Source organism: Polyodon spathula, chromosome 1 (assembly GCF_017654505.1).
Source record: "Polyodon spathula isolate WHYD16114869_AA chromosome 1, ASM1765450v1, whole genome shotgun sequence".
Lineage (NCBI taxonomy): Eukaryota > Metazoa > Chordata > Actinopteri > Acipenseriformes > Polyodontidae > Polyodon > Polyodon spathula.
In genome coordinates this window covers 80,124,095-80,151,288 of record NC_054534.1, presented here as the reverse complement: position 1 = coordinate 80,151,288, position 27,194 = coordinate 80,124,095, and the positions used below count along the sequence as shown (strand labels likewise).

The window sequence follows — 27,194 nt, the reverse complement described above, 5'->3', positions numbered from 1 at the left end:
CCATTTATTTTCTTGTATTCTTCTATACTGTACATTTTCTAATTACATTTTTTCTAAAACCACAAACTTTAGGTCATCCATGGTGTGTCTGTTCCTTGTAAAATGCTGAACTATTCGTTCATTGTCTTTTTTATTTCATATATTTGATAAGTGAGTCTGTATTCTTTTATATAATGATGTACCGTCTCTCCTACTACATATTTAATTTTATTACATTTTATGCAAAGTATACCATTTACAAGGTTGCTACCCTTACGTGACGGATTTAATTATTAACGGTACTCTCTTAATCCTCCCTTTTCGTATTCGTGAGTAGTTCATTCCTATTGAGTGTCAACTTTTCTCAATTCTCTCTCAAGAATGTGTTCTTTATAGCCTCATTTCTTAAAATGTAATTAATTCCTTTCTCTGTTTTTTGTAGTCATGTGTTGTATCTTTAACATAGCTAGGTAAGCTTTCAACATGTGGCTGCAGCTGCCTTTCAGCTATTTCCATGGTAACATATGTTGGGTTATCAGTTGCTGAACAATCATTCATTGGGTGTTTTTCTTTGTGCATTTTTGAGTTACCTCTAACCAAACCTGTATCTCCTGGTCTTGTAATGATGCAATCATCCTTTAGTAATTTCTACTTCATCTTCTTCTAATTCTTCATTTGTAGTTAAATTGAGTTTACCTTTGCTTCTAAGGCCTGTTGTTATTTAATTTCTGACTATTTCAATATACATGTCTAAGAAGGTAGATTCTTAAAACATTACTCCTTACCCCTGAACCACTCGCAGTTTCCGATTTGTTGAAGTCATTGTATGCAAATGAGGCAAATGTGAGGTAGAAGCAATTTTTTGGATTATGAAAAATCGCAATCCTTTGAAACAATTTTGGGACTGGCACTTTGATGAATAGAGGCCATTATTCCTAAACATGTGGGGGTGGGGGTGGGGGGGGGGGGGGGGGGGGGGGAGCGGTAGGGAAGGCAGCCCTCACGGTAAGGTTGAGTACTCCGTATCGTCCTCCAAAACTCATTTCTAGACAAATTATCTAGAAAACTGGAATAACGTCACCACGCGTTTCACCCCTGGTGCCTCTCAGTCAGTCCGGACCGCCGCGCCCGCACCGCGGGGTGGGTGGGTGCTGCTGTGTTTGGGACGACTCCGAGCAACACTAAACGCCCCACTCAACGTGCCTTAGCCAAACAGCACCTACCGAACCACGCGTTCACCCCGGGGGCACGTCCACAGGCAGTGCAGGCCACCGCCCCAGGGCCGACCCACTGATTTCACTGTTCAAGACCATTTTAAAGGAACGAGTTCGAATTTATGGTTTCTAAAGTCTCTTAAGTTCCCCAATATGTGTAAAACGGGTGGACCAGGTAGCGTGACGTAACCCTCCCCTCACTCACTCTCCCACAATGCAACCTGATCCAGCAAACCATGCATTAACAAAGTGCAGCCGTCACGCCCCCTGTACTCATCCACCCTATACCAAGAACGAACGTACACAGGGACCATACTAAGGTAATATGTCCCATCCCCGGGGGGGGGGGGTGGGGGGGCGATGGGACAACCGAACATAGGCCTTATTGACGCTCCTGTACCAAGGAGCCGCACCCCCGGTATAATCGCGGTACTATTGACACAAACCTATTAAATTATAGTTAAAACTCGAGGAAAACGACACCGGTAGTAAGACAAACCCTCGTACCGACGTCCAGATCACAGGTTTACATTATTAATTAAAAGCCATTTTGCCAAAACTAGTATTTAGAAATAGAAAGAACGGCATCGTTATGTACAGCCCATAGATGATGAGAAAAAGGTAGAGGAGATAAGTGTTGCTAAGATTTACAAGCTACTTGGACGCTTGTGACAGATACCCTAAAATATAGGTACCACCTTTTGTTGTTTTTTTACCATAAGAAACTTCAAGTGGAATATCAAACCACTATTAGGAAAAGTCTTTTACACTAGGTAGGAGAAAATTGTACTCGATCATTCGAAAGTTGTAAAACGACGGAGTACGGAAGTCGATAAAGCACGTCATTGGAACTAACCACAAGAGTGAACAAGACCTCTCTTTTGTAGATTTGTCCCATTTTTCCTACCCCTAAGTCTTTTATCGTGATTTTATCTTTTTTTACTTTATAAATTTTATTTGTTGCAACACACGTTTTCACCCCCCCCTATACAAACTCTGTTTCAATGGCTCCCCACCAGATTGGTATTGGACCTATAGAGTGACCCAGAAACATCTACACGCATTTTTGTCCTTCGTTTTTTTTTAGTACGATAGATTATTTTTCTTTTTTTAGATTGTAAGGAAGTAAAAATCAATTTATTAACTCAAAATGGAAACGAACAGATTCGGACAAAAATAAGAAATTAAAAGAATGATAAAAAGTTATATGTACTAAGGATTCTGTCATCTAAAGAATGTTGTAATGAGGAGATGGGGACTGGGAGGAGTACGGGGGCACGGCTGTGACTAAAGGGACAGTTCTGTAAATTTTGTTTATTTATTTTTTAATAAATAAATACATAAATGACAGCTAATTAGTCCAAGTTCTTACCTTTCAAATGAGCCACTGACAATCAGCAGAGAACTTATATTTGACGTGGTGACAAGTGTAAAAAAAAGCAAAAAAAACCCATATGTTTTAACATGCATTTTTTCTCAGGTTTAATGTAAATTGCATATTTGTTCCTAGATGTAACAAGTCCAGCTAAATACTTCGCTAAATACCGAAATGTTAACAAACACATTCTTACGTGGGAGTGTAAGTGCAGCTCTGTTAGTGGGCATGGACTTCCATGTTAATGGGCTATGCACATCGGACGCAAACGTACGGAGGATAATTCGTGCCAAAATTTAAAAATAAATTATTACAGAAAGAAAGAAAAAAATACACCATGTGCACAAAATGTGCTTTGGACTGTTGATGGATGGACAACGAAACCTGTGCCTTCTGCAAGTTCTGTTGTCAGTTCAACACTTGTCTTCTTTTCTGTTCCTTAAAGATATTACCTTCAAGTATTGCTCATCCTTGTTAGACAGCTTTTTGGGTCTTCCAGTTCTGGGTTTATCAATTACAGATGATGTTCCTCTGTACTTTTTGTTTATGCTTTGGATACCAAACCTTGAAAATCGAGTGATGTGAGCTATTTCACTTTTCACTTTCTTTATTCAAGTCAAGGTTGTTATAATAGTAGAAAACACTAGTGGAGGCTTTGAGTAAATTGTTAATGCTCATAATGCATCAGAGTAGAACAATGCAATATGTCTAAGACTTTTGCACAGCAGTGTATATATAATTTATTTTTTATTTTTATTTTTACATGAATCTTACAGTATTTAACAAAACTTTGCATAAGACCGTTTTGTCAGTTTACATCAGAACAGTGTGAGACTACTTCCCTAGAAGAAGCCTCTTGAGTACTAACCTGCCTCAGTAACTAACAGTGAATTGAGAGAACTACATGAAAACTGTGCTTCATTTCAGAATGCTTATTAATGAAAATGGGCAGCTCTGAAATCAGCAGTTATCTTTCAGAGTTTTTGAATTAATAGTGGAGGGATTGACAGTGCTTGCAGTATGGTATTTTAAGTTTTTCTTGTGAAGGGCTACCCTCTATTATTAAACCACACCACTAGAAATGATCTGTACTGTACAACTATGTGTTAAGGTTAACTGATTGGCCAGTTTGTTGAAATATCCAAAATCAAACTTGATTTATATCAGTAAATATAATTGGCCAGCTTATCTTTTAATTTGCAAAAAATGTTGATATTCTGTCCAATTACCTACAGGATTACAGAGTAAACATCTTCCTGAGGCAGCGGTGGAACGATCCCAGGCTCCGGCTACCAGCTGACTTCAAATCCGATGCTCTGACTGTAGATCCAAAAATGTTCAAATGTCTCTGGAAACCTGATTTGTTTTTCGCAAATGAAAAGAATGCAAATTTCCATGACGTCACCCAAGAAAACATCCTGCTGTTTATTTATCGCAATGGGGATGTCCTCGTGAGTATGAGGTAAGTTTCTAAGTTGTCTGGAAGCACTGCTAGAAATGGGTGGCCTTAATGCTTTGTTCCATAAGGGTATATAGAGTATTGTAAGACCTGAGACTCCTAACTTGTGCTGTATACTTTCACAGATGGATGCATGGGATGACTTGATGTTGAGACATCAGCAAGCTAGAATATTTACTGCATTCTTACTGTTACTGTAAACTACTGTTATAGAGCCTTAAAAAAATACTAAACGGAGGGGTGTGACAAAGTGGTTAATAGTGTGCACGTGCAGGTGATCAAAGAACAGACAGACAATTGTAATCCAGGTGAAAAATGTTTGTTTATTTTTATTCCTTAAGTCCAGTGTCTGACGTCAAAACAAACAGTAAATAATAATGCTGGCAAGTATTACAGTGGCGTGTATTACTTACATTTATAATCCCTGGGCTTGTCCTGAAATAGTAGTCCCGTTATTGTAGCCCGACATTAAACAAAAAACACATACGCAAGTCCGTTTAGTGCGTGAATTAGTGATTGCGATACAATACAGTTCACAGTGGTAAAAGTGAAGTGCTGTTCCAGGTTTGCGCTGACCTCTGGCGACAGCTCCGGAACGTGTTAGCCATCTAGTGATTACAAACAGCAATGGACAGAACCAAACAAATACTCGCAATTATTCACCACACAAATACAGGTCCTTCCAGGTCACTTATTAATAACCAAATGAAGGAACAGATACATTGCTTCGCCCCCTTTTATACTACCACTCATGACCTCTTGGTAAACGATTGCAGCTGCTTTTTACGATCTGCAGCTGCCACATCATTTGCCCTCCGGGTCAGTGAGTTAGTGTACCTAAGCTCCGTCTCTTTTCTACATGATCGACTTCCTTTTAACCCTCAAAACGAAGTGTCAGTTCACGTAGTCAGAGTATTCTGTTCCCGTTACTTGGCACCCTCGCAAGCTGCGAGGGAGATTTACCATCAAGAATCACTGTCTTTCTGTCAGAGGGGGCAAAAACTTTGAGAAAAGTGCTTATCTTAATCTTACAAACAGTAAGAAGCCTAGAAAGCAAAGATTTTTTTAAAAATTGCACAGATGCACAAACCAGTTAATCAGAAGGTGACAATAAAAACTAAGGGCCCCATATTCAAATTAATTATTTGCCACATACTGAACCCTGAATTAAGAGCACATTATTTCAATTACTGTATGCATCCAACCCAAGTCCCACATAATAGGATTTTCCTTACCCACATTCAAAGTGTACAATTTGGTGGGTTAAGAGTGAAGTGTCCCAGCTTCATATTCAAACCAGAATGTGTGTGTTTTTTTTTTTTTTTTTTTTTCATTCGGGTGGAACAGGTATCATATTGGTTCAATATTAAAACTCTGCAGAACGTTTTGATATCCATTTTAAACTGCTAACAAAAAAGATACACATTATTTTACTGACATTGACCATACTTTGGCAAAACAAAAAAACACATCCGTGTCTGCCAAAAATGGCACAATTGACAATTGATGGAGAAGAGAAATACGCATCACAACAAGTTTTTCCTTGCACCAATTTACCACCTTGCCAGAATTTGCACAACAGTTTCTCAGTTAGTAAGTGGAAAAGGAGCTCTGTCTGTGTGGGAAATTTATAGTTATATCCATTAGAGACACACCGATTTATATATATATATATATATATATATATATATATATATATATATAATATATATATATATATATATATATATATTTCTGATACATCTAAAACTAAAAGGACTGGAGATTTATTCATATCTAGAAACACTGCAGCAGTCTTTCTGTGGCTGTATTCAAAACACTATAAATAGTATAACGAAAGGAGAAAGTCAGATGTAATTAGTTGGGTGTTTTTTTTAGCATATTATATATATACATAAATATACATATGAGCATTTATTTTACAAATCAAAACAAGAAAATGTAAATAAGTCAACATCTGAACAGACATCAGTTTACAACATACATATTGATAAAACTGAAACGATAGCAGTACATTTTTAACTTTTCAACCACAGTCGGTTTATCAGATGCGCAAAAGCAACTGAACAACGTAGATAAATAAACTTAGAAGAAAACATTTTATAGAAGCTCACAACACAAGAAGTCTAATTTATTTTTCTTGGTGTTCCTTTACCTTGAGTCTAACGCTGCCCACAATCGACACAGATGATGTGCTTCTCCACGCTGCCCTTCTGCATAGGGCACAGTTGCCCGAAGTTTTATTTTTGTTGCACTTGTCAAGCTGACAGTGGCGTGTCTTGCAGCTCTCAGCGGGGTTGCAAGCTTCAGCTGTGGGTGCACGCTTGGCAGTCTCCCTCTGTTCCAAATGCTTCTTGCAAAGTTCCTGTGCTAACTGTAAAATATAGTCTCTCCTTGGTAAATTCTTCTCTGTGCATTCTTTGTAAAATACCCAGGAGTTGATGGTTATTAGGTCCAGTGCATTGTAAAATACCTGAACAGACCACCGTCGGGAGCCAGCTTTCACAGAATACTTCCGTGCCATCTGATCCAAAACATCAACTCCATATTTTCTTGGGTGGTAAAACTCCATGGTCTCTGGTATTTATTTTCACTCATCCCGATGCTAATTGAATGACCAAAACAGCACAGCTGGCAAGCAGACGCCAGCCTTTGAAAAGGCTGATTTGAAAAACATTCACACAGGCAGAGAGTAGACACTAATCTAATTACAGCTAAGCACATTGCGGACTAGTAAATAAAAATAATATAGTAGAATTGCATTCTGTATAATCAAAATAGTTGTTTTCTATGTGGCCGTCAATGTGACTGCTTCCAGGGCTTTTAGGTGTAATGTAATACATCTCCTTTATTTCTGCACTCCCGCATTTCATGCTTTGTGAGAATATTTAATACATCCGGACAGAAAGGTACACGAACACGCAGCCCCATGTGTGTTACACGACTGGAGAAAATTACATTTTAAAATGACTGCCACAGGGCTTCCATTGTTAAACAGCATTACATGATTGTGCCTATATATAGTGTATGTGCATGGCTCGCATGCAGATGAGCCGCTTCACACTGTAAATCAGTATGCACCACATTATAAATTGAATCACAAAATTCTGTGACAAACTACAATTGTATTTATTTGTTATAAAACTACTGCCACAAAATGAGTGACATTCCACCCATTTTCTTTAATATATTTGGAGACGAGACTCGGGAGAACTGGTACAGCACCAACTTTCACACTGATGACAGTAGTCCCACCTGAAAAACAAAAGTAACGGTAAATTCTAAAGCAACTGTCAACAGTAGACACAAAAGAGTAAACGAGGCACAGCTAAATGAAACGGAAGAAAACATGAAAAATAAAAACCAAAAAAAAAAACTAACATGGGTTGTTAATGTCTTTAAAAAAATGGAAATTTAAGGAAAGAAGTACAGAAAACCTCAAAAGCATTCTGGGGGAATTATATGCCAGTGCAAGAAGTTGAACCAGTATAAATCAGTCTCCAGTTTAACACTGAGGGCTGGATTAAATAGGTTATTTAAAAGTAAGTTTGTTTATTTATATAGCGCCTTTCATACTGCAGTATCTGAAAGTACTTTACAAGTCACAAGTTACAGTAAAATTACTAAAATATTTAAAAATGTGAACATGAAAAAGTTATAATAAAATTAATCAAAACTATAAAGGTTTTGTATTAAAAAAAAAAATAGAGAAAGAAAAACATTTAAAAAAAAAAAATAATAATAATTGGTACAAATACCTTTCTAAAAAAGTGAGTTATTAATCTTGATTTAAAAATAGTGAGTCAGCATCTCTAATATCAGTCGTAGTTTATTCCATAATTTGGAAGCATTGTAACAGAAAGCTCTTTCTCCTTTCCTTTTGTTTAGCATATCTGTTGACAGCGAATTTAAGACCAGCAATAATATCTTCCTGTCAGTCATGGCAGAATAGCCGGTAAAGACTAGGCCAAACACCAGCCTCGCATTACCAATTTTTAGCTTATCCTGTCACGACGTGGGTGCAAGTGTGTACACCAGCTGACAGAAGCATCTTTTGAGATCCAGAAGGGTGAAAACTGACTTAAATATGCGTGCCTCGTATTTAACAAGGACATAAACAAATGGCCGATTCCTTTTTTTTTTTTTTTTTTTTTTTTTTTTAAACTTCGCCTAGACAATCAACATCATCAGCTTGTGCTCCGCCCTCTACTTTTGACTTTGAGTACACAACTTCACAAATGTAGAACTTCACAATAAATGAAAATGTGCAGTTCATTTTAACATATGAAACTTAACTAATTCTTGTATACAAATGAAAGGTTAAGTCCTTTGGGATATATTCGGCACTGTTACCAATGTGGAGACGTACCGTGTTTTTTTCTTGATTTATGCACATCGTTCTAGACATTTGTTCAGAACAACAAGTAACGTACAAGCACACAAACATGTTTTAGTACTGCCAGAATCTCAGGAGTGTAAAAATAACCTGTTTTATTTTTGAGTATGAGGCCTAAGACAGTACATTTTTGGTGATTCTCATTTATTTGTATAAAGCTTAAACATTCCATCCCGTCATTCATGATTGTAACTTACATTCACTACTGCACAACTGTTCCAACAAGTCAAATTTGTCCAGCAGAACGTCTTGTCATAAAGCTGTGGAAGCATCTCCAGTTTTTAGTTCAGAGGAACAGTAATCTCTTTGCCGGTAAATGCAATTGCAATAGTTCCCAAATGCAAGAATTGGCAAACAGAAAGAATAGTTAATACCTTCAGAATGGTAGTGGTAGTTTTCAATGTATTTTGCAGGATACATTTGTATGTTTTTTTTGCAAGCTCTGCATTCCATCCTATTATATGCTGCCCTTTGGGAACCAAGCATTTTATGTTTTATGACAAGAGGCATGCAATAAGAGCTGATTTGGCCAAGTTTAGTAGATTTTTTTTTTTTAGAAAGTTTTATATCTAAAAGTAATTTTAACCCTTGAAACTTTATTAATGACTTTTTTCTACTCCTACCAAATAGCAAAAAAATGTGTGTGTATATGTGTGTGTGTGTGTGTGTGTGTGTGTGTGTATATATATATATATATATATATATATATATATATATATATATATATATATATATATATATATATATATATAAAAAAAAACTGTAGGAATCATACTGCAGCTGAGCAACAGCTGTACAGAACAGCTTTTGGTGTCTTTTCTGTTTTTCAATTGTTTTTGCTTCTAATAGGGGATCGGGGGTAGTGTTTTGTTAAGTTGAGTGGGTGGAAGTTGATGCTATGGGTTAATGCACTCAGGGGTAACCTGAGAACAGTGATCAAGCAATATAGTACAAAACCAAACTCATGTACTCTTGTTATAATCAGTTATAGAGTTGAACACTAATACAAAATTAATGATGTATATGGTAGTATCATCACCTATGCACCTGGCTTTTTTGTATATTACTACAGTAAATTAATATATAAGTAAACTTGTGAAAAGTTTACTTACAAAATGCATGTTATTTCTATAGTTCTATACACTTTCAATTTCAGGTGCCTATATACCGTAAATTGTCTTGTATTGCAAAGTAAACTACGTGGGTCCGAGGATAGAGGAGGTAACTTTGGCATATATGCAAGCATAAGCTAAAATAGGATAAAGATTGTCTACCACCATAACCATAACGATAATGTCTGTTTTATAAAGAAAACCCATGCGAGTACACAATATTGCATTGTTAGATCATGTTTTACTTTAAAAGAAATTGCACATTTAAATCTGTGTAGCTAAATAGGTAAGTGCAAAATTGATGAGACTTGTGGAATTATTTTAGTAGCTCCAATTATTTTAATGCTGAGAGACATACAGACATACAGCTGCCAACATTAATTACTTCCTAATTACGATGTTCCTTATCATTTTTTAGGTTATCTGTGACTCTTTCCTGCCCACTGGACTTGACTTTATTTCCTATGGATACACAACGGTGCAAGATGCAACTTGAAAGCTGTATGTAAAATTACTTTATTATGCTACAGTATTATACAGTACACACAATTAGATACAAACAGATTAATGTAGACCAATTTGTTTCCTTAAAAATACTTGTATGCCTAATTGCATGTCACAGTCTAAGATGTATCAAGCCCATGCAAATGCACAATATTACATATGCTGAGCATCAAAAGGAACTTCTCACTTATATTTGAGCATCAAAAGAAACATCAGTTGTATTTGGATGCAGTGCAGTGACTTTTTATTGTGCTGATTAACAGTTGACATCACGAAGATGCTGCACAATGATCTGTCGATCTTGGGCAGGTGTTGTGACTCTTGGTCTCCCAGTTCTTGGCCAGTCATTGACAGAGTGTGTCTGGTTATACCGTCTGGTCAGGTTTGAAATTGCTGGTGTGAGCACCCAATACAGCGAGCCACAGTACGCTGCTCTAGTCCAGCCTTCAACATGCTGATTGTACGAAGGAGCTGCTCTCTTGATAGACGTGTCATATTGCTTTTTTTCTGTGATTTTCTTTATTGCTTTTATTCAAGCTTGCAGTTCAACAGCTGAAATCACTCCATATCCAGTGTCCAATAAACCGCCTCACTAATTAGGTGGTTAAGTGCATATGCTTCAGTCATAGTCACTCAAGCATGTCATGGTCAAGGATGAATGATCAAGTGATTAAAAAGAAACCAAAAATATTTTAATATGCATCATTTATATACTTTTTTTTTTTTTTTTCCCGAAAATAAATGTTATAATAGTGATAAGTTTCTTTTGATGCTTGGTGTATATATGTGCTTGTCTGTGTATATATGTGTGTGTGTGCGCTCGGGACATATTTTCATTACTTCAGTAGTAAGTTAGTTTTATTAAAAATAAATACTTCTTTTTTTTTCTTTTTTTTGAAGTTAGCAAAATTTGATCCTATAAGCTTCTGTATATGAAAAGTCCAGGTATGTCTATGTGCTCCATTTTATGTTTCAGTACTTAATTGTTTAAGTTTTGCTTTCTGCATCTGGGTTTTCAGTTGGGTACACAACAGATGACCTGCGGTTCATATGGCAGTCTGGAGACCCTGTTCAAATGGAACAAATTGCTTTACCCCAGTTTGATATAAAGCAGGAAATTGAGTATGGGAACTGCACAAAGTATTATAAAGGGACTGGTAAGTATTTTTTTTTGTTTTGTTTTCGTTGTGTTTTTTCCTTCTTACTTAAGGATTGTGAGTGTGATATACTGTATATCGTTATAAGGGGAAAAAAAAAACAATCGGCTATCGACAGTTTTTGTTATTTTAGCCGATAATGTACACCGATATTCATGCTTGAATTTCTTCCAGCACAGAATGTAATGTTTGGTCAGGCACGCTTACTAATGACGCAAGAACACTGAGACACTCATTTTCGCAGTGCTGTGTAACGTCCGATCAAAATGCAGTAAATACGTCTCATAATAGTGGTGTTTTTGGATTTTTATTTTAAATATCTGAAGACAGCAACAGGATAGCGAGTTGTGTGCAGAACAGGCTTGATTAAATCCTACATTAAATCCAACAATGAATGGAGAGTAGGATATTATTCTGATGCTTAAAAAAAAAAAAAAAAAAAAGGTAGAAAATAGAATCCTAAATAACACTGACAGTTTAAGTTATTATTATTATTATTATTATTATTATTATTATTTATTATTATTATTATTATTATTATTATATTATTATTATTATTATATTATTATTATTATAGTTTAGAGTACATGTAGCCTATACAGTTACTAGACTAACATTCACCCTTCAACATTCAAGTAATGCTTTGTAGTTGGTTCAGGCTGACAAAACTAATAAATATCAGGGTATGTAATTACAAAATTGCCTCTGCGGTGTCTCTGCTCAGTCTCTCTCTTTGGCAGCTTGGCATCACCTCCTCAGCTCACTTAATCAAATCCTTGAACGTAAACAGTTTAGCTGAAAAGCACTTTTTTAAAACTAAGACGATAGCAGCAACGACAACAATCTCCCTAACATCCAATGAGTTGTGGGCTCTCTAAATGTTAAGTGGGAATTACCTTTTGTAATTTTTATTTCTTCCTCTGTTTGTTTATCTTAATCTGCTTTGGTTGTGGGTGTGTTGGGCGGCATTTTGAAGCTGGACATGATTACTGTGCATCCTTGTTTAGTAGCAAATTCAGGTTTGACTGAATTTTGTAACTGGAGATTTTCATGATATCTTTTTGTTTTTGATTAAGTGAACAATTTAAGTTGGGCTGCATTTTTAAGCAGTGTATGCTTAAAATTAGGATTTAACAAATGTTATTGTAGTTGACATTGTGTAGGGTAATTTTTTTCTCTTGTACAGTATAGGTCTGTTATAATACGCAATGTTTGACAGCAAATGGCTATAAAAATGAATGTCATATTATATATATATATATATATATATATATATATATATATATATATATATATATATATATATATATATATATATATATAGACACACACTGAGTGTACAAAACATTAGGAACACCTGCTCTTTCCATGAAATAGACTGACGAGGTGAATCCAGGTGAAAGCTATGATCCCTTATTGATGTAACCTGTTAACCACTTCAATCAGTGTAGATGAAGGGGAGACAGGTTAAAGAAGGATTTTTAAACCTTGACACAATTGAGACATGGATTGTGTATGTGTGCCATTCTGAGTGTAAATGGGCAAGACAAAAGATTTAAGTGCGTTTGAATGGGGTGTGGTAGTAGATGCCAGGCGCGCCGGTTTGAGTGTGTCAAGAACTGCAACGCTGCTGAGTTTTTCACACTCAGCAGTTTCCCATGTGTTTCAAGGATGGTCCACCACCCAAAGGACATCCAGCCAACGGCAGGCCAGTGGTCGAAAACGGCTCATTGATGAAAGAGGCCAAAGGAGGCTGACACGAATTGTGCAGAGCAACAGACAGGCTACAGTTAGTCAATTGACAGTCCAGTACAACATTGGTGCTGAAAGACCCATAAAAGAATGCACAACTTATAACGAATGGGGTATGGCAGCCGACGACCTAATAGAGTTCTTTCAGCAAAACACAAGAAACTGCGGTTGCAGTGGGCTAAGGGACGAAAACACTGGACACTGAAGGATTGGAAAAACATGCCTGGTCTGATGAATCCCGGTTCCTGCTGTTTCACGCTGATTGGAGGACTAGGGTATGGAGAAAACCACATGAGTGCATGCATCCATCATGCCGCGTATCAACATTGCAGGCTGGTGGTTGTAGTGTGATGGTATGGGTATGTTTTCATGGCATACATTGGGCTCCTTGATAAAAGTGGAGCAACGTTTGAATGCCACATGATATATGAATATGGCAGCAGTGTATCCGTCTGCTAATTGATTTTTTCAGCAGGATAATGCCCTATGCCACAACGCTAGGATTGTCCAGGAATGGTTCCATGGACATGACAGTGAATTCAGCTTACTGCAGTGGCCTGCCCAGTCACCAGATCTCAATCCAGTTGAGCATCTATGGGATGAGATGGAAGAAGCTATTCAGAGTAGAGATCCAATACCAGCCAACTTGACACATGGGCCAGCATCCCTGTGGAACGCTTTCAACACCTTGTAGAGTCCGTGATCCGACGAATTGAGGGCAAAAGGGGGTGCAACTCAATATTAGGAAGGTGTTCCTAATGTTTTGTACACACGGTGTGTGTGTATATTTATATATACACATTTCATTGTGTTACAACATGGAATCAAAATGGATTTAATTAGGAGTTTTTGCCACTGATCAACACAAAAAAAGTCCACAATGTCAAGGTGAAAAATAAAATCTAAAGTAATTACAAATACAAAACAAAAAATAGTTGATTGCGTAAATATTCACCCCCTTGAGTCAATACTTGGTAGAGTCACCTTTGGCAGCAATTGCAGCCATGAGTCTATTTGGATAAGTCTCTACCAGCTTTGCACATCTAGACACTGCAATTTTTGCCTATTCTTCTTTGCAAAATTGCTCAAGCTCCGTTAAGTTGGATAGGGACCTTTGGTGAACAGCAATTTTCAACTCTTTCCACATATTCTCAATTGGGTTTAGGTCCGGGCTTTGACTGGGCCACTCCAGGACGTTGACCTTTTTGTTTCTAAGCCACTCCAGTGTGGCTATGGCTGTATCGTTGGGGGTTATTGTCCTGCTGGAAGATGACTCCTCTCTGAAGTCCCAGGTCTCTTGCAGACTTCAGCAGGTTTTCCTCCAAGATTTCTCTGTACTTTGCTGCATCCATTTTGCCCTCTATCTTCACAAGCTTTCCAGGCCCTGACACAGAGAAGCCTCCCCATAGTATGATGTTACCACCACCATGCTTCATGGTAGGGATGGTGTTCTCAGGATGATGTGTGGCGTTAGGCTTGCGCCAAACATAGCGCTTAGCGTTGAGGCCAAAAAGCTCTATTTTGGTCTCATCAGACCATAGAATCTTCTTCCACTTGGTCTAAGTCTCCCACATGCCTTCTGGCAAACTGTAGCCGAGATTTGATGTGAGTTTTTTCAACAACGGCTTTCTTTTTGCCACTCCCATAAAGGCCAGTTTTGTGACGCACCCGGGCTATTGTTACCATATGCACAGTGTCTCAGCTGTGGATGCTGTAACTCTTTCAGAGTTGCCATAGGCTTTCCTGACTAGTGCCCTTCTCGCCCGGATACTCAGTTTTTGAGGACAGCCTGTTCTAGACAGATTCACAGTTGTGCTATATTCTCTCCATTTCTTAATAATGGACTTTACTGTGCTCCGGGGGATATTCAGTGCCTTATTCCGGATTTGCTTTGAATGTTCCTTCGTCTTCATGATGTAGTTTTTGTTAGGAAATGTACTAACCAACTGCGGGACCTCCCAGAGACAGGTGTATTTAACCTAAAATCATGTGAAACACTTTAATTGCACCCAGGTGGACTCCATTCAACTAATTATGTGACTTCTAAAGACAGTTGGGTGCACCAGAGCTTATTTAGGTGTGTCATAGCAAAGGGGGTGAGTACTTATGCAATCAATTATTTTCTGTTTTATGTTTGTAATTAATTTAGAACAGTTTGTAGATTTTTTTTTCACTTTGACATTATGGACTGTTTTGTGTTGATCAGTGGTAAAAACTCCAGTTTGATCCATTTTGATTCCATGTTGTAACACAATAAAATGTGGAAAAGTCCAAAGGGGATGAATACTTTTGAGAGCCACTTATTTATATATATATATATATATATATATATATATATATATAATATATATATATATATTATATATATATTATATTTTGGCAACATACACGAGTCCTGATATTAGTTACAGATGAACATGACTAATATTTTGTTCATATTAGACTCCTTCCTACATCATCACCACCTTCAGTGTGCAGTGCCTGTGCTGCTTAATGTCAACAGCCGTCCTATTTATCACTAATTACAACAAGCACTGTAGAGCAGACAACAATAGGCTACATTCAAAACAAAGATATGAACAATTAGAAAAAAATCAGCTTCCCACTATAACAGAATAATTTAAACAAACGTTTTTAAAAGAGCAAGAAAATGAAAATACAGCAATAAAAACACTTACTGACATAAACCTTCAGTGGGAGAAACAAGAGAATTTCACCATATACTTGAAAGACCTGAACAAACATATTTTCTGGACAAACAACTGTAATGCATAGCTCAAAACCAACGAGATATATTTCTGTATTTCATATATTCTCTGACTATATATATATATATGACCTATAATATATATATATTATATATATATATATATATATATATATATATATATATATATATATATATATATACACACACACACACACACGGTGCCTTGCAAAAGTATTCAGACCCCTGACCAATTCTCTCATATTACTGAATTACAAATGGTACATTGAAATTTTGTTCTGTTTGATATTTTACTTTAAAACACTTAAACTGAAAATTATTGTAAGGTGACATTGGTTTTATGTTGGGAAATATTTTTAAGAAAAATAAAAAACTTAAATAGCTTGCTTTTTATAGTATTCAACCCCCACACAATAATTGGTAGAGCCACCTTTCGCTGCAATAACAGCTTTAAGTCTATTGAGGGAATTATGTACCAGCTTTGCACAGTGTCGGAGTGATTTTGGCCCGTTCTTCTTGGCAGATTTGCTCCAGGTTGTTCAGGTTGGTTGGACGACGCTTGTGGGCCGCAATTTTCCGATAGTGCCACAGATTCTCAATGGGATTGAGATCAGAACTTTGACTGGGCCACTGTAGGACATTCACCTTTTTGTTCTTGAACCACTCCAATGTTGCTTTGGCCTTGTGCTTGGGATCATTGTCCTGCTGAAAGGTGAATTTCCTCCCAAGCTTCAGTTTTAACGCGGACTGAAGCAGATTCTCTTGCAGTATTTTCCTGTATTTTGCTCCATCCATTCTTCCTTCAATTGTAACAAGATACCCAGTCCCTGCTGATGAGAAGCATCCCCACAGCATGATGCTGCCCTCACCATACTTCACTGTAGGGATGGTGTGTCTTGAGGCATGGGCAGTGTTAGGTTTGCACCACACATAGCGCTTTGAGTTTTGGCCAAAAAGCTCTATCTTGCTCTCATCTGACCACAAAACCTTTTCCCACATCGCAGCTGGGTCACTCTCATGCTTTCTGGCAAACTCCAGACATGCTTTCAGATGGCACTTTTTGAGTAATGACTTCTTTCTTGCCACCCTCCCATACAGGCCAGTGTTATGCAGAGCTCTTGATATGGTTGACTGGTGCACCATTACTCCACTCCCAGCCACTGAACTCTGTAGCTCCTTCAAAGTGATTGTTGGCCTCTCTGTGGCTTCTCACAAGTCTCCTTGTTTGAGCGCTGAGTTTTGAGGGATGGCCTTTTCTTGGCAGTGCCTGGGTGGTGTGATGCAGCTTCCACTTCCTGATTATTGATCCAACTGTGCTCACTGGGATATCCAAAGAGTTGGATATTATTTTGTACCCTTTCCCTAATCTATGCATTTGTATTTCTTTATCTCTAACTTCTGTAGAATGCTCTTTGGTCTTCATTTTCCTTCACATTCACAGCCTTACCAATGATCCTTCAACAGTGGGGTTTTTATCCAGAAAATGTGACAGCAACTTTAATGGTTCATAGGTGGAGGCCAATGGTAAGGTAATTGTGTCCTCGTTAGGGCAATTTCTTTCATCGGTGCAAACTTTGAGCTTCCACAGCACAGGGGTTGAATACTTATGCAAGCAAGATATTTCAGTTTTTTATTTTTCTTAAAAATATTTCCCAACATAAAACCAATGTCACGTTACAATAATTGATTCTGAGTTTCAGTGTTTAAAAATAAAATATCAGACAGAACGAAATTTCAAAGTACCATTTGCAATTCGGTAATATGAGAGAATTAGTCAGGGGTCTGAATACTTTTGCAAGGCACTGTATATATACACTGTTTCTTACCTGTACCTTCTTTCTTAAGCTGTTTTTATTAGGGTGAGAGAGTTTTGTTTGTGCTAACTGCAAAGGCTGGTCTGGAAAATGATGTGTTCATAGTTATGTCTGCACAAGTATTGATCACAACGCTGCTAAAGCTTCAGAGAGAACTTGGTTCAAAGTCATCCCAATTTTTATTTTTGCAGAAGATGAAATTCGAAAGTTGTTTGGTATACTCAGGTATCCTTCCATCTGTGCTCTGCACATAATTTATTCAGTACTTCAGTTATATAAGTGAATCCTTCCATATGGATGAATATATGTTGCCTGGGTAAACTCTTAATGTATTAACCCTAAAGGGGGATAAAAGGCAAAAAAACTCTCAATGGACCAAATGCTGCAAAATGTGTTGCTGTGTATATTTTGTTTACAGATTGTTTTCAGTAGGATGTTTTAAAGTGCAATTTAGTTTGCTTGTTTGTTTGTTTTCATTCTTTTCTGAGGTAAATAAATACTATCACCATTAAATAACTACTAATTCAACAAAACAATGTCAGACAACTATTCTGAAAAAAAAGAAGATTCACTTCAAAACAATAGGCAATACTTGTTAACAAATGTGATGAACTGAAGGAGAACTTTTTATTATGTATCTGATTAGAACCCCTGATTTCTGCTCTTAATCGTCACTTATTACTGTTTCAGCATTGCTGCACTCACGGATGTTTTGAGTTCTTAACACAGTAGACTTACCAGAATATTATTCATTTGGGTCAGTCTTTAAGCAAACATGAGTATTGCAGTTTCCGTAATGAGGCCAGTATAAACATGACCACAAGGAGTGTGCAGGAGTAAATGAATGACAGTTCAGTACACCCTCGCTATAACATCCTTCATTATAGTGAATCTTTGGCTATAAACGAGCCTGGCACCTGGACCCCAAATAAAAGAATACAAATATATATTGGTCTGTACGCACATGTGTGCTGTGTAACCATGCCTCCAAAACAAACATCATTTTATGTTGCTGTAAACTACATTCATTGTTTGAAAAAAGGAGTAACGTAGGCATATCTCTGTCGTGAATATAAGTTGTCAAAAAGCACTCAGGCTTGTTCACCAACCATGTGGCAAAACGATTGAAGAAAAAAATACCTTGAGGATCTGATTTAACTTTTCATGTTGGGTTGATTTGAAATGAAAGCTAATTTCTTTAATGAATATCATAAAGGCAGAATACAGCATACATGAGGCAAACCGTACTCGTACTTTTATTCACAATCTCATTTATGTAGTTTAGCGTTCAGTTTGATTGTCTTTTCACTATAATGAGCCCCTTGATACAACAAACAAAAGGCTTGGACACCAACATTTTTGTTATAGCAAGGGTGTTCTATATTTAGATCTGACACTGTAAAACATTAAACATTGAGAGTTTCTACATTTGGAGATTCAACGTTTCACATGTTGCCGATTGCATTTTAATGAAAACTGAGCAGGTAATACAAATAGGTGTTACAACAGAATTGCTATTCACAATAAAGATGCACTTTGTTAGTATCAGAGCATCATATGGCATGGCTGTTGAAGACATACTGTATGACTGTAGAAGCATTGCTGTTGAGGTGAAAGGAAGAATACATCTTAACCAAGCTCATATCTTATTTTTGTACATTTTATTATGTACCCTTAGTTGCACATGTTTTATCATGTTTAATAAAATTAAGGTGTTTCTTTTTTGCAGAGAACATATTTATTTAGAATTTAACAATAGTCTTTCTAAACATTTTTTAGTTCTACTCTCATTATAGCCTTGTGTTTAAGTGATTTATTTTATTCTTTTTTTTTTTCTCTTTTTTCTGAAAGGTTACTACACCTGCGTGGAAGTAATCTTCACTTTGAGGAGGCAGGTTGGATTTTACATGATGGGTGTCTATGCTCCTACTCTTCTGATTGTGGTCCTCTCATGGCTCTCGTTCTGGATTAACCCTGATGCTAGTGCTGCGAGAGTTCCGCTGGGTATTAACTCAGATTACCTTTTCTATCCTTGGCAATTATGGTGCCCTGTAATAGACTTGTAAAAGGTTAAGAAATTTCACACATATTCATCATGTCCCACTGTCTCTCTCTCTCCATGTTTTCATCATTGTAATGTGTTGATCTGGTCCTGGTATGCCAAGCTCATCTCAAACTCATGAAATTCTGCTGTTTTTCATCTTTGTTACCAGAGGGAAAGCTTCCTAGCAGGTCAGTTGCGTGTCGTCTTTTCTATTTTTATTCCTTAACACTCCCCTTTGCACTTTCAAACATAGATAGCTGTTTCCTTAACAATTCCTTAGGATGACCATCCTTTAAAAAGTAATCCAGCTACCTTGCCTATCCAGTAGTGAGAAGAATAATGAACACTAAATTATACCAAAAGCTGGGGCATCTAGTGTGCCTAGTACAGTACATTCATTTTGAAATGTGTACAAAACACCATGTGTAGCTTTACCAAGCTTGACAAGGTTACGTACTGTCGAGTTGTGTGTTTCTCATTTTGAACATAATGATTTTTCTTCTTTAAATAGCAGTTAAAGACCTGAGTAAACACTTTGAATAGATGTCCCAAGGAGATGATTTGTTGTTTGTTTTCATTTGATGCATTGTGTGCTCATTGACCCTGAACCATTTTCCTTTCATAGGGACATGTCATTAGCAGCTGTTATCAGTTAATATCCATACAGGTGATGTTACACAATTGTTCCCAAGATTCCATTTGCTTAAATTAGTTTTATTGCATTCAACCTTTTTGTCAGCATTGATGTTTCATTGCTTGGGATAAACATGAGTTGATGCTGGTGATGCTGTTTAAAGGGGTAGTTCAGACAGTGATTTTTAGTGATTAAAAACTAGCTTATCTAATTTTACATTTAACTTGACCTTTTAAATTTATATATAGTTTCATTTAACAATGTAGCTGATTTTGAATGTACGTAATAACATTTGGGGGAAATTTAAAATGCAAGATGAGGTATTTCATTGTTTAATACCAGACTGAATTTAAGTTGTTGTGTCAGATTTTTAAGTTCAGAACTAACATTTGTGATTTGCTAAGACATTGTTGTAGTTGTGGAAATTTTTAATTGGATCATGAATCTTTCAAATTTAACAAGCACTGTTGTTAACGGCCTTTTATCCATTAATGTTGTTAATGATCTGACTTTTTTTTTTCAGGAATTTTCTCAGTGCTGAGTTTGTCATCTGAATGTACGTCTCTTGCTGCTGAACTCCCAAAGGTGTCCTATGTAAAAGCAATTGATGTCTGGCTTATCACCTGCCTTTTGTTCGGGTTTGCATCCCTGGTTGAATATGCTGTAGTTCAGGTGATGCTGAATAGTCCCAAGAGGATTGAGGCTGAAAAGGTTAAAATGGCAAGCAAAGAGCAGGCAGAGGGAAAAACTCCAGCAAAAAAGAATACAGTAAATGGAACAGGAGGCACCCCTGTTCATATCAGCACTCTGCAGGTCAGTCAACCATACCAAAATGAACCATGTCATTGCCACATTGTGGACATATTAATAAAGAGCCCAAGGGGGCAAGGGGCTAGTGGGTTGTACAAGTACAATGTATGGAAATGAAAATATGTTTAAATCTTAATGAAACAGTTGAATTTGGAGAATTACTTTCCTTGGAAAAGCTTAGGAAAGTGATGTAAATTAGGAATTGTGCAATTCATCCATTCATTCTGTCATTTAGATTTAAATAAATGCAAGATTGATTCTAAATGTCACCCTGTAGCATTGAAAAAATATGTTTTAATTCTAAAACTCAACACTTTTACATCTATTAATCTTGCTGGGGTTTTCTACCACAGGGAATTTATGGACTTTATTGACATCACTAAACAATACAAATACTCAAAAGAGGTCAGCAAAATATTCATTTTTTTCAGAATAAATGTATAGCTTCATTTTTCAATTGGGTCATACTAATTCTGTTGTATTTAAAAACTAGCGTTATTTAAATATCCAAAGCCTTAGTTCGGTTATCTAAAATAAGTCAACATTCAGACGTGGTACATTTGTAGTTTGTCTAGTAGAGGATGGATAGATATGGTAGCCTTTAATGGTAGGGTACTTACTGTTGTTTGGACTGCTCTAAAAGCTTATTAACTCTTATCAATATTGTTACTGTTTGGTAACCACTCTGTGACACGATGGCTCGTGTGGTGACGTCAGGCCAGGAAGCAAGCAGGCAGACGACTGTGCTGGGATGTGAATGAATGCACTGGTGCGCCGGTTCATTGTAAAATAAATAAAATGTTTGAACAAAACAAAACATTCTACAGAAGCAAAACGGCACAGTGGCCAGAACAGACATGGAACAAACAAGCATTGTGCTGGTGTCAAGCCAGCACGAGTAGCAATTGTTTGATTTTCTTTTTAGTTTCTTTTTCACTCGCGTCTCATTCTGCCTCTCAACACACTAACCTCGGTCAGCCAAAGCTGTGGGTTTATATACATGCGACCGTCTCCAAATTGGTAATAAATGAATCAATCAATCTGGAGACAGTCACATTCTGCACAGGTTTAGTGTGGATGGGAAAGTTTAACCCCATCCATGCTGGAAAACAATTAACAACAAAATAAGTTTTTACATACAAAATACTACATTAATACAAAATAACACAAAATATGAAATAAGCACGAGTGGTACCCTTTCACACACACACACACTTGGTGTTTTTGTTCGCTTAAGTCATGTTTGTAGGTAAATATTTAACATACAGATTTCGGTCCATGTGATAAAACATGAAATATTAAAAAGATTTTAAAGTTGCATGAAATGCGATTACATATTACATTCATGTTAATCTGCTGAAAACAAATGAGACCGCCTGGATTAGTATATCAACAAATCTACTTACCAAACTATTCTGAATAATAACTTGGACTTCAAAAGTAATTGCCAGAGCGAACAATTTCCTTGAAGACCTGAAGGTTAGGGTTTATCTTCATAACTTTTTTTTTTTTTTTTAACCCAGGTAATTTGGCATTACAGAATTTGGCATTTGTTAATTTTCAAAAACATAGTGAAGTATGTACACTAATGTGCTCCTAACATGCATTCTGTTTTACAGCAATAGGTGTAATTACGAGCTGAAACCTATCAATGAGTAAATGAACAAGAATAGACTTAAGGCTTTTGCATCCAGGTGATTTTTTACTTAAGCACAGGAAGAGAATAGATACAATGAAAAGTATATTTATTTTTGCTCTATTTTGGACTAATGGTAAGGATATTCATGCTATGAAGAAGAATGCACTTGAGTGAAATATTGTTCTAAATGAACTTTAGAAAATCCTCTATATATATATTAATATAATATATATAATATATATATAATATCTATATTATAATATATAATATATATTATATAAATATAATTACACTCACACACAGTCTATGGGTGTGTGTCAGAGACTACACGTTGATTGTGTATGTGTGTGTGTGTGTGGTGTGTGTGTGTGTGTGTATATATATATATATATATATATATATATATATAATATATATTTCACATATATAAGATCTGACTTCGTAGAAGAGGGGAAGAGAAACTTCAAATCCAGAGCAGGTCTGTAAGAATCAATCCGAACTGGAAGTTTAGGAGTTAGACCATAAGTAAACAATCAATTGCCACCTAAACCGTGTACTACGTAGATGCGGTTGTTGTTTTTTTTTTGTTTTTGTTTTTTTTTTTTTTCCCCCAAGAGTGTAATAACAGGAAACACTCATTTGGATTTCTTTAATGATTTTAAATGTGTTGATTTCTGACCATTACCTGTGGTAAAAGCCCTATGGGTGGTTAAAGGAGTGCTAACCAAGGTTTTAAAATCGTTCTCCTTTCCTTGTCCTTCTTTCTGTTTTAGTATAAAGCATTACAATTGGTCCCTGTTTCTTGGTTGAAGAGCTTTATGGTTATTTAATAGGAATTTTAAAGTACAACTTTGACTATAAAAAAAAACAACTGTTTCTTCCTGGTATCAAATTACGTCTTTTGGTCACAAGGCCAGATTGCGGCTGGAATAAAACTGAGCTACAGCAAACGATGTGATGTGTTAACAGGAAACAGAAAAAAATGTCTTTGAAGCTTCTGTATATTTCTACATTAAGTAAAAATACAAGCAAGAGTCTCACTCTTGTAACAAATTGCTGGATATTTTACCTTCAGGCTGCTGTAGATGAATTTTTGGCTTCATATTTTTGTGAAAACATTTTTATTACCTTGCTTCTCCTTAACGTCCCTGTTCTAAACTTTTTGAAGGCTACAATTGTAAAATCTTCAGTAAAGCTAAAATAAAAGAATGGGCTGATTTAGAATTTGCAGAAGATTGTTTATGAATGTGTTAATTTCTTAACATAAAATAATGAATTCTAAATATTGAAATAATGTTTAACATTTAACAGAATATTGATTCACCAAAGAAGCATGTGGCATTTTGGAAGTCTGTTTATTCCCTTAAACTTTCTTTAACCTGGCTTCTGTGTTTTTGTTTGCTAGGTTGCAGAAACTAGGTGCAAAAAGGTGTGCACCTCCAAATCTGACCTGAGGTCTAATGACTTCAGCATCGTTGGATCTTTGCCGAGAGATTTTGAACTGTCAAACTATGACTGTTATGGAAAACCCATAGAGGTGGAAAGTGGCTTGGGGAAGTTGCAGGCCAAAAATACCAAGAAGCCAGCTCCACCTAAACCTGTCATTCCATCTGAAGCGAAACGAATCGACCTTTACGCTAGGGCTTTGTTTCCTTTCACTTTCCTGTTCTTTAATGTCATATACTGGTCTGCATACTTGTGATCATTTTGCCATCAATGTTATCCATGTAAAATATGTTAACGTTTGCCCTAGGGTCAGTCTGACTTTTTTTTTCCATCTGTAAAACATCATACTGCATTGTAGATGCTATGTGATTGGAAGAAAACTTTAAAGCATCTACATTTTGAATGACAGCATGACTTTGCAACATCTGTGCTCAAGCCAAAATATGGTGTATATAGCTGTACAGCAAATGCCTTTTTGGGAATATTGGGCAGGAAATTACATAAAACATCCTGTGTGAAAAGAAGAGTATCTTTTTGTTTTATTTTAATTAAGGAAATTAAAGTTTCTAATAGAATGCATGTTTAACGTGTGTGTGTGTATATATGTCTATATACACACACATACATACATACAGTAGAGAGTAAATTATCCGATCTTTGATCAACCGTACTGCCTAATCAGCCAAACACACCTGTAATCACATGATTAATTACGTGTGGTGTATTACGCACACAACTTTTGTTGCTAAAACGGCTACCAGATTTATTTGCCAAAAAAAGGACCAGCAGGCTGAAGCAAATAAGTTACAGAATTAGTCATACCACCAAAATATTAAATGGAGCATTGTTGCTTTAAACTTGCATATTTTTATGCTTAATATGATAAATAGGTAACTAGCTATTATCATCAGTAGGTACTTGTGTGCTAAGTACTTGCGTGTTAACTTTATTCTATGCATTATTAAAGGTTCAGTAATTGTTATTAATACCTGTTTGGTTATCCATACACATTGATTAGGCAAACTTGTATCGGTCCTAATTAGTTAGGATAATTGACTCTCAATTTTATTTATATAGAAAAATCTATTTAACCCTATTTAATATTCTGGAAAATTGTCTTAAGAAATAGTTAATTACCTTGTTCTTGTTTTGATGGTTGATGGCATTGTCCCCCTCAAATGGGTATTTGTAAGATATCTTGGATCAAGCACAAGTTGTGTTTGTAAGTGACAGAAAACATTAACTCCTGTCTGTAGAATTTTAAAAACTAATAAAGATCAGATGACAAATACAAGATTACTGTTCTGAAATATCCTTATCTACCCAAACAATCACTACTTATTATTGTTAATGAGAATATCTCCTTTTGCCTATATAGGAGGAATATACTGCAACTTGGTCCAGTAATTACTCTGATGGAAACCGTGTTATAAACAGCTATCTAAAGATAGGACACTTGTTCTTTATACTGTGACCAGTTCCCAGTTTAGATTACTCTCTAAGTCCCTTTCAGTTTCCTTGTAATGGGGTACAAAATGTGGGATAAGACCAAAAAAAATAAAAAACGGAAAATAAAACTATCATAATAATCTATATAGTGTTTATTTTCTGTATTTCACAGATAAGTTTCCTTCTGCATTTATTTCATCATCAGAGCTGGTTGAACACCATGATCATTGTATTAAAATGTATGTAACATGGACAGAAAAAAATCCCAAATTTGAAATAGAAAAATATAAAAGCAGGATCATTCATCTCACAGTGCTTACTTTCTGATGTTCAATGTCCTTTGTCATCAAAACACAATCACCACGTTAAATACGCCAGGCTTCTAATTCAGCAAAATCCAACATATCCGTTAAGCCAATCATCGTGCAGTACCGCAGTTGTGTGACCCTATTATGGTAGAGCCCAGGAGGAGTATAGTAATGTATATAATTGTGTAAATTGTGATTTTATGATTAAATGATGAATAATTTTTAAAAATGCAGGGAAGTCATTTCTAACGGGGTGTAGCAATGGTGAATAAGCATTCAAAAATAATGCTTAGAAAACAGTCGCTCGATTGGAACTATAAAACCTCTCCATCTCCCTTGCAATGCCAACCCCACTTAATGGTGTTTTTCATTTGTGTCCGCCCCCTTCCTTATGACTTTTGATGAATCAATTTGCTTAATTGAGTGGAATGTGGATGTCTTCTTTTGCAAGAAAACGGTCCATGAATATATAGCTTTTTGCTGCAAAACAAAAATAAAAACAAGTTTCAATACATTTTGATTTTGTTTGATTTTAAATTTTTATTTATTTAGTTTTTCCATTTGAAAAGCACCTAATGTGGAATCAATTTATTTATTCAGAAAGGCACAATAAAAAATTATCATTTACCAAATATATGTCAAAAACATTTATATGTCTGGTTTTGCATCTAAACTCTTATATATATATATATATATATATTATATATATATATATATATATATATATATAATATAATAAATTCCATGTTAATAAAGTGCCATGTGAATCTAAAAGAAATAATAAAAGCTTTTTTAAAAAAATGCATTTCTCAAGTCTGAAAAACATGAAAGTGCCTAATTGTAGTTTGAGAGTGGAAAATGAGATGCACAGGCATGATGGAAAATACTGTAAAGTGACTGCTACTATAACTCTCTTGTCCAAAATCCATTGACAAACATATATTTAAGAAAAATAAAGACATGCTCAGGTCTTTTCAGTGCTGTAAAAGAGCGAGCCGGAAATGTCTGCTCAAGGAACTACACCACTCCGCTCCCCTGCTCCATATACAATGGGCTCACTCCATGCTGCTCACACTCTGGGTGTTCCTGCGTGTGAAACTGACCTCAGTCAGAACTGTGGCGCAAGCAGGGTGGTGTGGCCTCTGGGCTAAATGTCTGTCCATGTGTGCCCTGATCTACCTGTGCCTCACCTGCACGTTGTTCGTGTCCTCCCAAAGCATACTTGTCTGCGCCTGTGATGACGCCTCTCCTATTCCCTGTCTGTCTTTGTTTTTGCAGTAGTGCTCGTAAGGATAACCAAGAACATTTCATTCTGTGTTGACACTTTCCTTGGCACATATGTGTCTCAGCATCTTTATTCTGGTTACAACCCAG

General features: G+C 36.3%; 1 protein-coding gene across 1 annotated transcript in view; it reads left to right on the top strand.

The window, feature by feature from the left end:
* LOC121322935 (glycine receptor subunit beta) overlaps positions 1-25,357 on the top strand; it is a 43,337-nt gene extending 17,980 nt beyond the window's left edge. The window contains exons 5-10 of the mRNA XM_041263572.1: positions 3,804-4,030; positions 9,954-10,036; positions 11,059-11,196; positions 19,342-19,494; positions 20,692-20,981; positions 24,023-25,357. Coding sequence (XP_041119506.1) covers positions 3,804-4,030; positions 9,954-10,036; positions 11,059-11,196; positions 19,342-19,494; positions 20,692-20,981; positions 24,023-24,319 — 1,188 coding nt within the window. The 3' untranslated portion in view covers positions 24,320-25,357. The remainder of the gene's footprint in view (positions 1-3,803; positions 4,031-9,953; positions 10,037-11,058; positions 11,197-19,341; positions 19,495-20,691; positions 20,982-24,022) is intronic.
* Positions 25,358-27,194: the final 1,837 nt, after the last annotated feature.